The 15,410-nt window shown below is 40.2% G+C and overlaps 1 protein-coding gene across 12 annotated transcripts in view; it reads right to left on the bottom strand.

The window, feature by feature from the left end:
• NRCAM (neuronal cell adhesion molecule) overlaps positions 1–15,410 on the bottom strand; it is a 241,568-nt gene that overhangs the window by 27,742 nt on the left and 198,416 nt on the right. For 8 of the 12 annotated variants that reach the window (XM_059725991.1, XM_059725994.1, XM_059725996.1 and 5 more), the window contains one exon: positions 14,682–14,858. In XM_059725991.1, coding sequence (XP_059581974.1) covers positions 14,682–14,858 — 177 coding nt within the window. Of the gene's footprint in view, positions 1–237; positions 304–13,590; positions 13,627–14,672; positions 14,859–15,410 lie in introns of all 12 variants that reach the window. The other 4 variants (XM_059725993.1, XM_059725995.1, XM_059725997.1 and 1 more) reach the window with 2 other exon arrangements.

Below are 15,410 nucleotides of genomic sequence, written 5' to 3'. Positions count from 1 at the left end.
ATTATCATTTACATCTCTTGAGGTACAATGCAGATAGCTGAAATGTGAAGAACATTCTAAAGGTTTCTCATTATCGGACAACAGAGGAAAGGAGGCATTGTCAATGCAGGGACAAATTTTACATGACTCCATGCATTATTTCACAGGCTCTGTAAATGCCTCACTGCAGGCCCTGCATGGGATTTTGCGTTTCAACGGTGTCTACTGTATTTATAACGATAAAGAGGATCACAATACCCTTATAGAATGTTGGACGGACAGTATGCAAGACAGGGGAGGTTGCAAAAAAGGTTTCTGAGTATCCTTCATCATCAGAGATGGTAGGAAAGAAGAAAAAATAAGAGAATAAAAACATTTTTAAATAAGAAAATACTATTTAAACAACAGAGCAGAGCCTTACCTGTTGAGTAACACATGCATACCTAAGGTCATGCAGGTTTCATTACAGTTTTACTTGTACTATGGATCAGGTAAGTAATATAAATGATTATGTGTGTACTAATTGCTTAACACCTACACAATATTTGTTAAGTCATCTTAATTACCATTTCAGAATAATTTTTATTTAACATACCCAACTGAAAACTCTGTCATCAATAATAGTTCCCCCCACAAATGTATATATATATATTTTCTACTTTGTGTGTTAAATTTAACACATTCTTGAATAGCACATGATCAGATCAGTATGCAGACACTAGCTTCAGCCACAACAACTATATAATCTATATATGTTCTGGTTCTAGGTAGATGACAGAGGACAATTAAGTGAAGTAAGTCAATCCAACATCAGCCTTGTGATTCACTGGGAATGTTGTATTTTTCTATCTATAGTTACTTTTGGATCTTGAACTTTTATACATAAATGGGTGAAGAACTACATACTGAAATTTCCATTGGGTTTGCATACCTAATTTTTTCTTCCCCACTTCAAACTAATTGGGTGCATCTACATGTGTCATTAAGGCAACACGATAAACTCAAGCTGGAGAAAATTGCTCGTCACAGCATTTACATGTGCGCCAGGGACTGCTACAGTTTGAGCTGGAGCGGAGTAGCCCTGGGCTGACAGCAAGCTCGTGGGGGGTCAGTCCCAGGCTCCAGGTGTCAGTGTCAGGTGGCAGAGAGGCTGACTGGGGCATGAGCGTGCCAAAATTGTGAAGCCATGTGGCTGACCCTCTGAGCCTCCTACCAGAGCTGGTCCATCCTGGCTTAGACTCCTGTGGTCCTGGTCACCGTCCACACGTGCATTTCTGTGCAGTAAATGATTCCGCCGTAAAATAGTAGTGTCCCTGACAGTAATATCTTAAGTTGGAGTTAATTAATTTACTGCCCTCTAATACCAGAACTTGTGTAGACAGTGACATTTTACTGTGGAGCCAATTAGTCAATGCTGCAGTAAAGTGCACATGTAGATGCACCCACTGGTTGGCTGATTCTTGACATACTGAGCAGCCAGCCCACCTAGCTTCAGTGCAAACTGCAGTACTCAGCACCTCGGAATGCCACAGTACTCAGCAACTAGGTAGTCCTCAAGGTGCTTGACAAAAAATGGAGGTTGCCAAAATACATGAATGCTTCTAAAAATATTAGTTACAGTATAAAGGTCAGACCTCAGTCAAATATGAAAACACAGCAAGTCAGCTACAGCAAATCTAGACCAAATTTTCAAACAATTTAAGTGAGTTTTAAAATAAAGACATAGAAACAGGCCCAAAGCTTCAAAAGCTCACTTTTGTATCATATGACCCTCTTGTGGGCACACATCAGGTACATGAACAATGTCATTTGGCCAAATGGAGTGATACTGAGATTATTTATACTGAATAAGCATTAGCATATCACTAGGACATTTGTTAAACACTAGAACTCCCAGGTAACTCTGCAGAAAATGAACCACTAAATGTTACTGACTAGTCAGCTATTACATTAGAATATGAAAAGTGATGACAGTTCTTAGACCAAAAGAAGCCCTAGGCCTAATGACATTTAGCTAAAATACACACACACACACACACCCCATTTTTTTTAACTTGCCTGAAGCAAAAAGTTACTTTTGATTAATGGAATCCAAAATGATAATCTACTATCAGTTACAGATACAAATGACTGCCTACTTGAAACACCAAGATGATTTACCAATTTGGATAAGCACTACTAAGCTGTTTTGCTATGAAGGACAGTAATCTTTATCTTAAAAATCAACAAAGAAAAAAAATATGGTTTGATCTTCCAGAACTTTCATATAATAATCGACAATAGGACATTCATTTCAAACACCAGGAGTTTACATGGATGCAAAAAAGGCATCTGACTATGAAGAGTTGTACTTAAAAATATAAAGGACAACTACATTTTAGCTCTCTCTCTTTAATTAAATGTATTTACCTTTTTGTTCTTTAATTAGTCTTTTTATAAATGGGAATTTCTGTGGTAGCATGTTTGCCAAATACTACTAACGAAATAGGCTGTTTTTTACAATATATTTAATCTCTGAATCTCTGTAGAAATCTAGGGATGCACTACAGGTATATCTTTTAAAGAACAATAAGAAACTATGAATTAATGAAATTGCTTTTCTATGCATATGTTTTCTATTGCAGTGATAATCAACATGGAAGCTTATATTTTTGTTAAAAGAAAACTCACAGGAGGCATATCAAGGATGTTTCCCAGTGGAAAACAAAATATAAGTGAAATCCTAGCCTAGTCCAGTGAATGGCAAACACCCATTGACTTCCATGATAAAACAAAGGGAAATTATTAACAGCTTGTTAATTTGTCCATTAAAAAAGTATAACTTATGTCTTCTTGCCAGTATTTTAATTGTTTTGGTTTCCTGAACTAACACGCTCACCATTTTATTTCCTTTCCACAAGTTGATATCTAAAAGTGACAAAAAGTTATTGCTTGTTTCTAAACATATTTATGATGAAAACAAGAGCTGACAAAACAAGATACCTCATTCACAGTGACTTCTTACATACATTATGAAGGGCCAAAATAATTATTTCCACTAAAGCAGGGCTATCCATTTATTTGGTTCAGAACAGAACTAGAAGTAGTTAAATACTGCTTTAGGAAACCATAGTTCATGAACAAATGTGAAATAACTTAGTGAACAGCTACTGCAAGAATTCATAGTTATGTGAATACTAGAAGTCTGTAATTATACTTATCACTGCAATTTAATAGCAAAAACAAATCAAAGTTCTATGAGATCATTCTCTTTATACATTTTTAAAAATGCAGGAAGCTACCTAATGATAACAAAGAATTTCTTTTAATTAAACATGACAATAAAATATTTTGGACATCACATGTTTGGAAAAGATATTTTTGTAGAAGTGCAGAAGAGACAGAAAACTTCTTGTGACATCTGATGATCCATTTTTCTTATCTGCCAATGTAAGATACACTAGTAGTAAATGTACTGTAACCATTTTACCAAATTAAGTAATTATTCCCCATACTTGGGGTTTTAATTTTAAAAGTATGTGTAGGCTTCTTTTTCCATGAAGGTATTCTCTATATACTGCATACAAATCTACAAGAACCTCTCCAATCGCACACAACCCCAAAAAAAGGTATATTAAAAAAAAGTTATCTAGATTGCAAAGTCAGTTAAAAGTTGTATCATAATAAATATGTGAAAAGGAATAAGGCTACAGATCCGACTCCCCACAGTGACTCTGAAATAGCCAGAGCACAAGAGGATGCCCTACTTTCAGAAGAATGCACAGTCTGAAACGGCAAGAACTGGACAAGAGGTATAATGCTCTTTCTTCACAAGACAACTTTAACAAAAGGTCAACCACAATCTATACCTTAGTATTTGTTCACTATAAGAGAGAATTAAAGGATGGTATTGTTAGGGTAATTTAGATTCTGCATTTTCTTTTCTTGGGTTTCTCCCAATTTGTTATTTTTCCCCCACAAAATAATTAGAGTAGAACAGTAAGGGAAGGGACAGACATGCATTTAAAGCACACCAGATACTGGAGTTCTTCAAACTCTTGAGTTTCAGCACCATGCAGAAGTGAGCTCTTCCCTTAGCTCTCATCATGCTTCAAAATGGCCACAAAGGCAAGTAGCAGTAGTACTCTTATGCCAGGAGGCTGGAGAACAGGAGTCATGCCTCTTGGCCTCTGGAGGTTGCCAAGGATAGCCAAGCACTGGCTATCTGCCCCATTCCTCTATACCTCTCTGTGGGGGAACAGAGCGGAGGGAGCAGAATGTTGTGGGATGCCAGAAGACTGCTAGAGTGTGCAGACAGTTCAGAAAGCATTTAAAAATGAAGCACTTTAGCCATTTTTGAAGTGCTTTTTCAGCCATGAACATCTGCACGCTTACTCTTTGGAGAACTTCAAACAGTATATCTGCTCATGGCCTAAGTTTCATAATATATGTTTTTAGACTTTAAAGGTAAAAAATAAAATATGAAAATATACTGTGACTTCTTGCATATATATGCCAGAGTTTCACCAAGCACCCTTTCCTAAGCTTAATAACTTGCGGATGAATGAGACCATATCTGCTGGACTTTTCCATGGCTGATTTAAATTTGACTTTTAGAAAATCTACTATGTTGTTTGGGAGCCTGTTCTGGTAGCTAATTACTAAGGGTGTGCGAAGCAGGCCCAATTCAACTCAGATTTGGCCCAAATGGGGACAGTGATTCAATTAATTGATTTGGATCATTGTCCCTGATTTGATTTGACCAAATCTGAATCTGAAGATTCGATGCTGATTCAGAGAATCAGTGATTTGGCCATAGACACAGCTTTAAATGTTTTTTCTACATACCTCAAGGTGTCAGGCAAGGCTCATGAACGCTGTGATGCTGGGGTGGATGGAGCGTCTCACAGGAGCGCGGGGGGAGGGGGGACCCTGCATGCTCAGCTGCGAACCTGGAAGTGGACCAGAAGTAGCCTCCTGCTTGTTCTCTTGCTCATCTCCAGCCTCCAGAGGCTGGAGAAGAGCAGGGGAACGAGTAGGGGGCTGGAGGGGAGCTGTAGCCCCTGCAGGGGGCCTGGGACCCTGCAGGCAGGGTAGTCTATGTGCTGGGGGGGAGAGAGGGGTCTGCCCTGTAGGGGGCAGGGGACCATTTGCAACATGTAGGGGGTGCACGTGCACCCGAGTGTGACGTTGCACCCCCTCAGAAAAGGCGCCTGTGGGCAGTCGCTGCTTGCCACCACCCCCCACTGCTGCCAGCGGTGTCTGCAGGCAGTCAGCAATTGCCACTGGCCACTGCTGTCGCTGCCAGTGGTGTCTGTGGGTGGTTGCCGACCCCTGGTCAGTGCTTGCCACCCCTCCCCCTGCTGCCAACAGTGCCAGCAACATCTGTGGGAGCTCCCTGCTTACCGCTGCTGCCATGCTCCTGCCAATGCAAGTGCTGCCATGCCCCGCCAGCCACAGGGGGCACACGGTGTTCATGCAGGGGACCCACTCCTCCTAAGCAGCCCCCACACCCAGTTGCCCCACACCTACCCACACACTGACTGACAACCCCCTACACTCACCCGCATCCCCCCACCCCCCTTCCCATCCCCTCCTGCAAACCCCACATTCCCCTATCACATACCCACCATGTGATAAGGAAACCAAAAGCAAACATTACAACATAGATATTTAGGATTTTTTTTATTATGATGCTAGAGACACTGGTAGGCTTCCAAATTTCTTTAACATTGTAAATATAGCAATAAAACATTGCCCTTCTGATCAATCCCCCTTTCTCTCTCTCTTTTGTTCCTATTGTGGAAGAATGTGGATTTTGGGGTATTTTAAAAAGTGAATTTGGGATGCTGCTTCAGCAGTCTAGCTGCCACAAGGGGCTAGTGAACCCAGATACCAAGTGGTTGGGCCTCAGAAGCTCCTGAGGGCAAGTAGCCGTTAGCTGTTAGCCAGGACAGGTTTTTATACTGCTGGGACCAGCACAGGTACTGGCCCCAGGCTCTAGCTCCCCCTGGCTACAGGTTTGGGAGGAGCCAGGCAGGGTTATTTTGCCAAGTGGCACAATTTGCTCCACAACAAGGTGCATATCCCAGCACGTGCGCCGAGGCAAAAAGTCCCAGCTCAAATTTGCACCACTTCTTTTTGAGCTGCTGCAAGCGCACGTGCTTGCATGTGTAGATGCGCCCCATAAGTACATCCAAATCCCATACCCAGCAACAGAATGCCATGAAGGGAAACTGGTGAGGTAAGTAGTATGCTTACAATTTTAGGCATCTGTTGAGTGAAAACATATCTAATATAGAAATATGTACATGTATAGTTACATGTATAATATATAACTGCACTATGTTATTTCTGAGATAGGGGAGTTGCAAGGGGCCCAATCCTCATTGGTGGCAGTGGCTGCATGCATGTCTCTGGGTGGATGGCGGGGGAGGGGCCAGGGTTGCACTGCCCCAGCCCCTTCCCCATCATGCACTGCAAGCCGTGCATGCACCTGCTGTCACCACGGAACCAGCACTGGGGCTCCAGAGCCCAGTGCAGCTGTTTGTAGCCTCCTGGCTGCCTACCACAGCTGGCCAGGACTTTAAGCAGCTGTAGCAGGTGGCTGGAAGGGTGCAAACAGCTGTGCTGGGCTTCATAGCCCTGGCACCAGCTCAGCGGTGGTGGCTGCTGCACATGTGCCTCTGAGTGGATGGTGGGGGAGAAGCCAAGATTGCACTGCACCAGGCCCCTTCCCAGTCATGCACCCAGAGGTGCATGCACAGCTGCTGCAGACACCAAACTGGTGTTGGGGCTGCAGAGATCCACACAGTTGTCTGCAGCCGGCCTGGGCTCTGGGCAACTGCTGGCAGAAGCTGCCCAGAGTCTGGGTCAGCTGTGGCGTGCCAAGGAAAATGGCATGCATACCAGGAGTTACTGATCCCTGATATAAAACAAGGCAAGATTAAAAAGAAAGGTAGAAGACTCTGCCAGGAGTTGAAAGGACAAAACAAAAGAATCATTTGAAACTGTTTTTTAAAGGGATTGCTACTGCCTGCTGAAACTCAGTCTTCTCTAACAGACAGTGTGCAATAGTTCCCCAGAATTGAGAGATGCTAGTAGTAAACTACTCTTAATCCATCTGAGCTGTTGTGATGAAATTCTACACCTAGAAGGCTACAGAGAATTATATTTCTCAGTACATATTTAATGATACCAGTCTGACTATTGTACAACATAAAATGTACTACAGGGAAGGAAAACTTGCATGCTGCTACCAAGAAAATAACTTCCTAATCTATTGTCAGAAGTATTATTCACCTTCCATGGAAGATCTGAAGGAGGAGAAAGCAAAGGCCTTGCCAAGCAGTTTGGAGGGAGGCAGCTGCCTCACAGGAAAGAGGCAAACAGTGCTTTGGATCTAGCTTTAGTGAGACAGCAGAGTAGATTAGGGCAACCCAGTAAGACATGAGGACACTTATGTAGAGTCTTGAAAACAAGGAAAACAAGAATGAATTCTATCTAATGAAGAGAGATATCCTAGGGAATACAAAGAGGGAGGTGCTGTAGTCAGACAGGGAAAGAGAACGATCTTAGTGGCAGTGTTTTGCACAAAATACATATGGTGGGCAGGTGATCCTAACTTTCTGTAAGAAATAGGAATGTTTCTAGGAATTACTTCTGAGCAACAGCAAACAGCTATCACACACGTGGCGATACAGTCAAAAAAGGGGCATTTTAGATTCAAAAGGCAAAACAACATTGCTTTTTTCCTGGAACAATGCAAAAGCTGTGTTAATAATAATAATCCTCATGAGATGAATGTGGAGGATTGAGATTAAATTGTTTCCCTTTAATTGGAAGTGTGAGTTTTTTTGGAGTTTTGTTATTTAATCTTAGCTGTAGCACTTATTACTGATAAACTACATGGAGTTGTTTTTAAAAGTGACCATAACTTTGTAAAATTATTCTAGATTTGCTATGCTACTTAATTGTGAACTGCCGTATCTCATTTCGACAAAAGTTGTGTGGGGTTTTGTTTTTTTTTTAATATAAAACTTTTGCCTGTTAGAACACAGGCGAATATGCAATGAGGCATATCTACCTCTATTCCAACCAACAATTACGTAATTACTGTGCCTCTTTGAGTGTTATTATTTCAGTCACATACTCTGTCTCTGCTTTTCTTGGTTGTCCCAGTTTCATTTTTTCCCTTCTTCTCAGTGACCTTTTCTAAAGAACTGCTGATGGAGGCTAGTAGCTGGGACCGAAGTCAGATGATTATCAGAATCCAGCTCCATTTGCATCCATCACTAATTTATATATAATCAGTTTCTTATTCATTAATCTCTTCTTTTATTTCAGTTGTTCCAAGCCTGCCAAGTGGTGGATTAGGAGGGTCCAATCAATGTACATTTATGCAGTGATCTAACTTTCAGACTTCAATGCTATATGAAATACTACATGCATTTTAATATCTGTTGCTAAAAGAGTCACTTTCATAATAAGCAGTATCATCTGAGTTACAGATAGACTTAAAGAGTATCGTAGGAAGAAAAAAAGATGATATAAGTGTATTTTAGAATGTTTTCAATGGTAAGGTAAATGATCCATTTAAGCAAAAGCTGTGTTTCTCCCCTTAGTCATCTGGACTCATGGGGCGCGTCCCCACATGTAGGCATGTGCACTTACAGCAGCTCAAACAGGAGTGTAACAAATTTGTGCCAGGGATTTGTGCCTTAGCACATGTGCTTGGACATGCACTTTGGTGTGAGGCAAGTTGTGCCACTTGGGGCAAACTGATCCTGCCTTCCCGGATCTGCAGCCAGGGAGAGCTGAAGGCTCAGCAGTACAAAAAGCTGCCTTGGTGAGAAGCTCAGGGTTACTTGCTCTGAGCAGCTTCAGGGGCCCAGCCAGTTGACATATGGAGACACTAGCCCCCTGTGCCAGCTGGACTGCTGCAGCAGCCCTGACTTAGAGTGGACCCTGCACCCTCTACTCACTACAGCAGTCTGGCAGCAGGGGCTGCTGTCTGGCTGTGACCTGCTGCTACCTGCAACAGCATCTGCCCCTTTGGACCTGCAGCCCCATGTCTGCACACCTACCAGACCTGGTCAGGGACTGCATGGCTGCCTGGGCCAGGGCATAGGCACTGCAGCAGAGCTGTCTGCACCTCTGGGCCAGCTGTCAGTGGGCTGTGGCTGAAAAGCTGGCCTTTGTCCAGCACTACTGCCATGCATGCCCCAGCCCTGCCATCTGGGCAGCTATCACCTGGAAGATGTCCTCAGTGTGATGGCCTGCTTTGAACTGTCAAAACATGTCATCCTGGCCTCAGGTGGCCAGCAGATTAGCCACCTTGTTTGCCCCCCAGCGGGGTCCCTTGTGTCAGCCCTGGGCAGGTGCCTCCACCTTACTAGCAGAGATCCTGGTGTTCCCTGTTTAAAAATTGCAAATTCTCTGATAAAAAAATCCCAAATTCACTCTTTAAAATACCCCAAAATCCATATTCTCCCATGACTAAAATGAAATTCCACTATATATATATAGAGAGAGAGAGAGAGAGAGAGAGAGAGAGAGAGAGAGAGAGATCAGTTGGACAATGTTTTATTGATATATTTACAATTTTAAAACAAATTGGAAGGCTATTAGTGCCTCTATCATCATACTAAAAGAAATTCTAAGTATTTATATGCTTTGGTGTTTGTTTTTGGGTTTTGTTTAATCAAAGAAAAATCAGAGTTTTCCCTGACTTTCACTAACCATGATGTGGGGACAGCTGCCCCTGCAGCCAAAGCTCCAGCCAGCAGGTCCCATCCTGGCTGGCAGCTGGGCATGCAGGATGAGATGTAGGGGGGGATGTGGGTTTGCAGAAGAGAGGTAGGACGCACCTGTAGGGATCAGATGAACTTTCATGACAGACAGTATGGGATTCTTTTGCTTTCCTTTTTTTATTTTATTTAGGGATCCTTGAGAAGGGAGATACTGAGGATGACAATTGAGAGCTCTATTCTTTGCTACCTGCCTTGCTTCAACACATTTTCCTACTGATGCAATAGTCTTTCCAGCCCTGAGATACGCTTAGTTATTGTGGTGCCTATACATCTGATATTACATATGAATAAATTTTTTATTTTCTATTGTCTCTGAAGTTGTGTAGTATTCTGTCTTCCTAATTTCTTCTCAGGACATACTGGGCATGCCCTTTCTTCCTCCAATTTTCTTTTCCTTTTTTACTTCTTTTTTCTTTTAACAGGTGAACTTCATATTAAGGGGAAATTACAGCAGCAATTGTATATCTTCATATTGATCTGCAAAATCTTTGAATCTTTGAAAGATTTAACTACAAAAGAGTTGACTTGCAGTCCCAAGAAGTGCTACCATTAAGATCAGGCCAACTCAGCATGAAGCAATTTCAAGGATCTAAGGTAAAGTAATCAGTATCCAACAGATACTGAGCCTATTAAGTTACTCTAGCTATTAGAAAAAGATCATAAACAGTGGTCTCCAGTCCATTTGAGCATTCTTTTCTGCTTTGAAGGAGTAAGATGCAGGAACGCAGAAGCAGGAAATATTTGAAACTATGGTAAAAATGTTGAGGAAGTCTAAAAACCCTTAATTTTACAGCAGAGCTTTGTTTGATTTTGTAGTTTAAGGTATGGTTTTGATAATATACTCTAAAACTATGGCCTTGTGAATAGCATGTTATCGTCTCACTGACTTCCAGCATATACGTGTTCATCTTCAGGAGTCAAAGTCGAAAAAAGGAAAGATATTTCTATTATTCTAGGCTCTACCCAATAGGAATTCCCTACACCTCTGAAATGATAAAATGAGCTGCAGTTCTCAACAGCTTGTATACATGTTCAAAAGTGAACCTTCATTCTGTAGGGTTCTTAAAAGCTGGAGTCAGTGGTATTCATATATACTCATGGGCTTCCCTGAATGACTTGGAATGACTCAGATACAGTGCTGGTCTTGGTTCCTCCTGGACCAGTCTAAAAAGTAACTGCTGCTGGGTTCATGTGCCATTAAGGTGCCATGATAAACTCCAGTGCAGTTTATGCTAAAGTTTATCATGGTGCCTTAATGGTATGTGTAGCTGCTCCAACTATGGTGGTCCAGGGCGCATATGCCTGGACCCACAGCAGTCTGAGCTGGGGTGGAGCAGCTCCAGGCTGGCAGGCCAGCTCCGGACTCTGGGAGGTGGTGTTGGGGCTGGCTGGGGCACAAGACTGCCCCAGCATACAAAGCCTTTTGGCTAGGTGGCAGGCAAGGGTCTGGCCCCCTGCTCCCTGGGCTGACTGGATGCAATGTGTGCCTAGGTCAGCGTGTACACATGTGATTGACAGTTATTTTCACTGCAGTAAGATAGTCCTATCTTACAGTGGTGAAAATTAGATTGCTGAGGTCTAACAGCGCCATGTATTTAGACTATGATGATTTACACCACAGCAAATTAGTTTACTGCACAGTTAAGCACGTGTAGATGCACCCGCTATGTCTCAAAAATAACCACTCGTGGAATCAAAGTAATTTAATGCTTACAGCCAGTTGAGGAGGTTATGGTAATCCGGTCCTCATTTTCCTTTGTTATTTAATTTCTGTGAATCAGCAGTAAAGTGATCAATCATGTCAACATAAGTTATTACGGTTACTGGAGTTAACACCCATTCAGATGAATGCAGCAGCTCAAATTTCCAAACAAATGTCTTGTACTTTGTCACATTTAGTTCGTATTTTCAAATAATTACAAAATTTTCTTAGAACTAGATACCAAAAGTAAAAGAAACAATTAGAAACTTTGAAAATGTACACAAAATGTAACCAAAGCCAAGGTGTCTGTTTAAATCCTTAGAGAACTTGAAATGGCAGTTCTGAACCATTGGATGCCCCAGCTCATCTTAAAAATAAGGTATTTCATTCTAACTTCAAAACTGTTACAATGGTGTAATCAGACTCTTTGTTACACACTTGGAACTGAATTTTCCTTCAGGGGGTTAGTACAGACGGAACAGATTGGAACTTATTTCACAATTTTGTTGGTGATGCCAAAGAACTAACTCCCTTCCTTCCAACTGTGTTGGCTTTTCAATGATAACTAAAGTCACTAAAATAAATCTGTCATTAAAATAAGTATGAATTTCTATATATCCTATATGTGTTTTAATAAGTTAACAATTTTATATATCTAATATTAGGGTACGATTTTAGAGTAGTAAATTGATTTTGGATTAAGAGTGAAGAATGTTCTTTGCTACAGCTGATATTATTAAAGCTATCTGATCACCTAGAAAGAAAATAAATGCAACGCTTATACTGCCCATTTCAAATGTACAAGATATGTTTGATAAGATATATCACAGACAAGGTTTCATTTACGACTCCCACATTCAGAGAATCTGTTGGCTTTTTCTTGTGAAACAAAGATGTTTTGGCAGTGTTAATTATGTCTTCGTTGTAAACTGTATAGCTAAATCAACTGTGTGCAAAAGCATCTTTATGAGTCATAACTACCCACAAATGTTAGCATTGTTTATTGAAAATGTGTCTCAATAGTTCAATAAGTGTAAAGCTATTACATACATGATAAAAGGTATTAGAATTCATACAGAACAATGATACTGTCTGTCTGAACTCCACACATAGGGAAAGCTGTGTTTAACAAAGTGAAGTACTGTATCACAAAGGAGTTAATAGAGTGGAGTCAAGAGGAAAGATGGACAAATGCAAAAATCGCTATTTAAATCAGGAGTAGGCAACCCCCAGCATGCATGCCAGAGTATGGCACTCAAAGGCATTTTCTTTGGCATGCGTGTCTCAGGGAAGGTGCCGGAGGCGCGCTGCCACAAGCAGCATTGGGCCTCGTGGCTCTCCCACTGTTTGCCCCTGGCATGCCAACATCTTACAAATTGAGGTTGGGGTGCTTTTGGCACTCTACCCAAAAACCTCACCAACCCCAGATATAAACAATTGAAGGAAACAGCCATAAGTACCCAGTCACCAAATCTGTGAGCCTGAGAAGGACACAAAGAGAGGACCAAAGAAATGTTTTTTCCCACATTTTCAATTTGTACGGTCTTTTCTTCCTTAAACTGAAATACAGTAGAAGAGAAATTCACACAAGGTGCTGTCACTTATCTGCTTCCAATCCATGGTCAGCTTATAAATGAAATGAACTTGACCAAACAGACAGCAGAAATCATGTTTCAGAATAAAGATGCGCCTAACTCCAGTATCAATATCCCTTTCGGTATCAACATTAAAAGTTACCCTCCATAAGATAAATGAATTTATATAAAAAGAACACCTTCTTATACTATGCGAGTCAGAAGGCATCTTAGTCTTAGACCCTGAATATTCAGGATGGTATCAGTATCTTAGATAAGTAATTAGTCTCCTGAAAGTAAAGCTAATGAATTCCCCCTAGAATTTTGTGGCAAAATAAGGAAATCAAACATATAAATAAATGTATCGAGTGCCTTTTTTGCCAAGAAAAGCCATCTATCAGACAAACATTTCTCTCAGTATCAGTGAACAGTTAATACAACAAAATATAGTCCAATATTTTCTCTCCTTACCAGCTGCAATTTCCCCATTTATAACACTGCAAAAATCCACACATTAACAAAATCATGCAGAGCTTTCTTTTACCTTTGCCTGCACCTACAGCAGGAGGGAGAATACCAGCTTTAATGGAGGAAAATAAAAATAGGACACTATATAATTAGATACAACATCAAAGGGAACATATATAAACATATAATTTAATTATAAACCAGAAAAGCATGCAACTAAATGAAATGTATTAGGTGTAGGGAATTAAAATTAAAATGCTGAACACTGACAGATCACTACAAAACACAGTTAATATGCATGTATTGATTAACCTTAATTATCATGCTTGTTAACATTCACAGTTTAAATATTTTTTTCATATAGTATGTACATACCTATTACAGATATAGAGTTTCATAACAGTATACTATAAGTTCATTAAGTATAAAGAAAGGTTGAAAATTGATTGTTAATATTAAGATGTGCAAAATTATAAAAGAGGCCACTTCACAGAATTTCCACAAGGATTTTAACCCTCAATAAAAGAATCCAGCACTGTAATATTAGACTGAAAAGCCTAAAACAATGGAAGTTTGTAAAGAGATGCTGTTACATGTACTTTCCTGATCTTGGTTCTACCTGTAGTACTAGATTCATAGTCAACTGCAGGTTATCATTATGTTTGTGGCAAAAAATAGATTATATAAACATTATTGTGAGATTTTTGTTGTAGAATTTACAACAAAACTGGATTTGCTATTCTATCAGTCATTCTGCAGCAGACAGCATTTGATAGCTTTCTCCTTGTAAAACAGACAGACACAAATAAAATATTGTAGTCTGTGACCAGCAGTAGCCATGGAAACAGAACAGAATAAGTAACTAAAGGAAGGACACTTAAGAGTGTGTAAAGCTGCATGAAATTGTGCAGTCCAGAAAAGCCAGAAGCTTAGGTCTTGTAAAGTATGATACAGAGAAGGGATTTTTATGTCAGTAGGAAAATTTTGCACATCTGTTAAAAATCTGTTTTAAATAGTTGGCATCACCATATACTCAAGTTAGAAAATCATTCAATAATTTTTAATACAGATTGTTTCCTTGAGATAAGGAAAAATATTAACATTTTGAATGAAAGTCTGGGATTCTATAAAACTTGAATAGACTTTCTTTATACATACCCATCTTACCTTCATCCATAATTGTTACTGCTTCCTCAGTTATTTGATTTCCAGATCCAACCGATGTTTGTGCATAAAAGTAAAACTTGTATCGAGTGCTGTAATTTAAATTTCTTAATATCAAGCTGGTCTCGTTGGCAGGAATTCTGATCTCTACCAAAGGGCCTAATTCATGTGTGCTGTTAACTGTGTTTGTAAGAAAAGCATAAAGCGTTAGTTTGGTTTATCTTGAACATCTAATTGAGAATAATGTCTTTGTTAAAGTTGTGTTAAAACGGTTTATGAGGATACTGAGTATCTTTTCAGATTTCCCTGTTCAGGCTCTGATTATGCAAATGACATTTTCATAAGTAATATAAGAATAAAGCTATTTTGATACATGAAGATGCAAATATGCATCTTGGGGATATTTTCTGAAGAGCTTAACTTTGCCCTAAAACACTTCTATGAAGCTGCTAAAAATTAATGACTAACTTGCAAATGGCATTTGCAGTCACAGATCCATATGCTTACTGGGTAAAACTGAAGGATTGTTTGCCACCACCTGAATCAGTCTTTCCTTTGAACTAAATACTTTAGCTGATCCCTAGGAGCATAATCTTTCAGACAACGTATGCAACAGAGCTCCAGACTATTTGTATGCCTGTCAGGAAAATTTTGGCAAGGTTATAGTCTGTCTGTTGATGCCACTTGGGCAAAGTACCCTCTGCATTTTTTATTCCTCAATTATTTTGTGAC

Source organism: Alligator mississippiensis, chromosome 4, assembly GCF_030867095.1.
Source record: "Alligator mississippiensis isolate rAllMis1 chromosome 4, rAllMis1, whole genome shotgun sequence".
Lineage (NCBI taxonomy): Eukaryota > Metazoa > Chordata > Crocodylia > Alligatoridae > Alligator > Alligator mississippiensis.
This window is presented reverse-complemented; position numbering and strand designations above follow the sequence as displayed.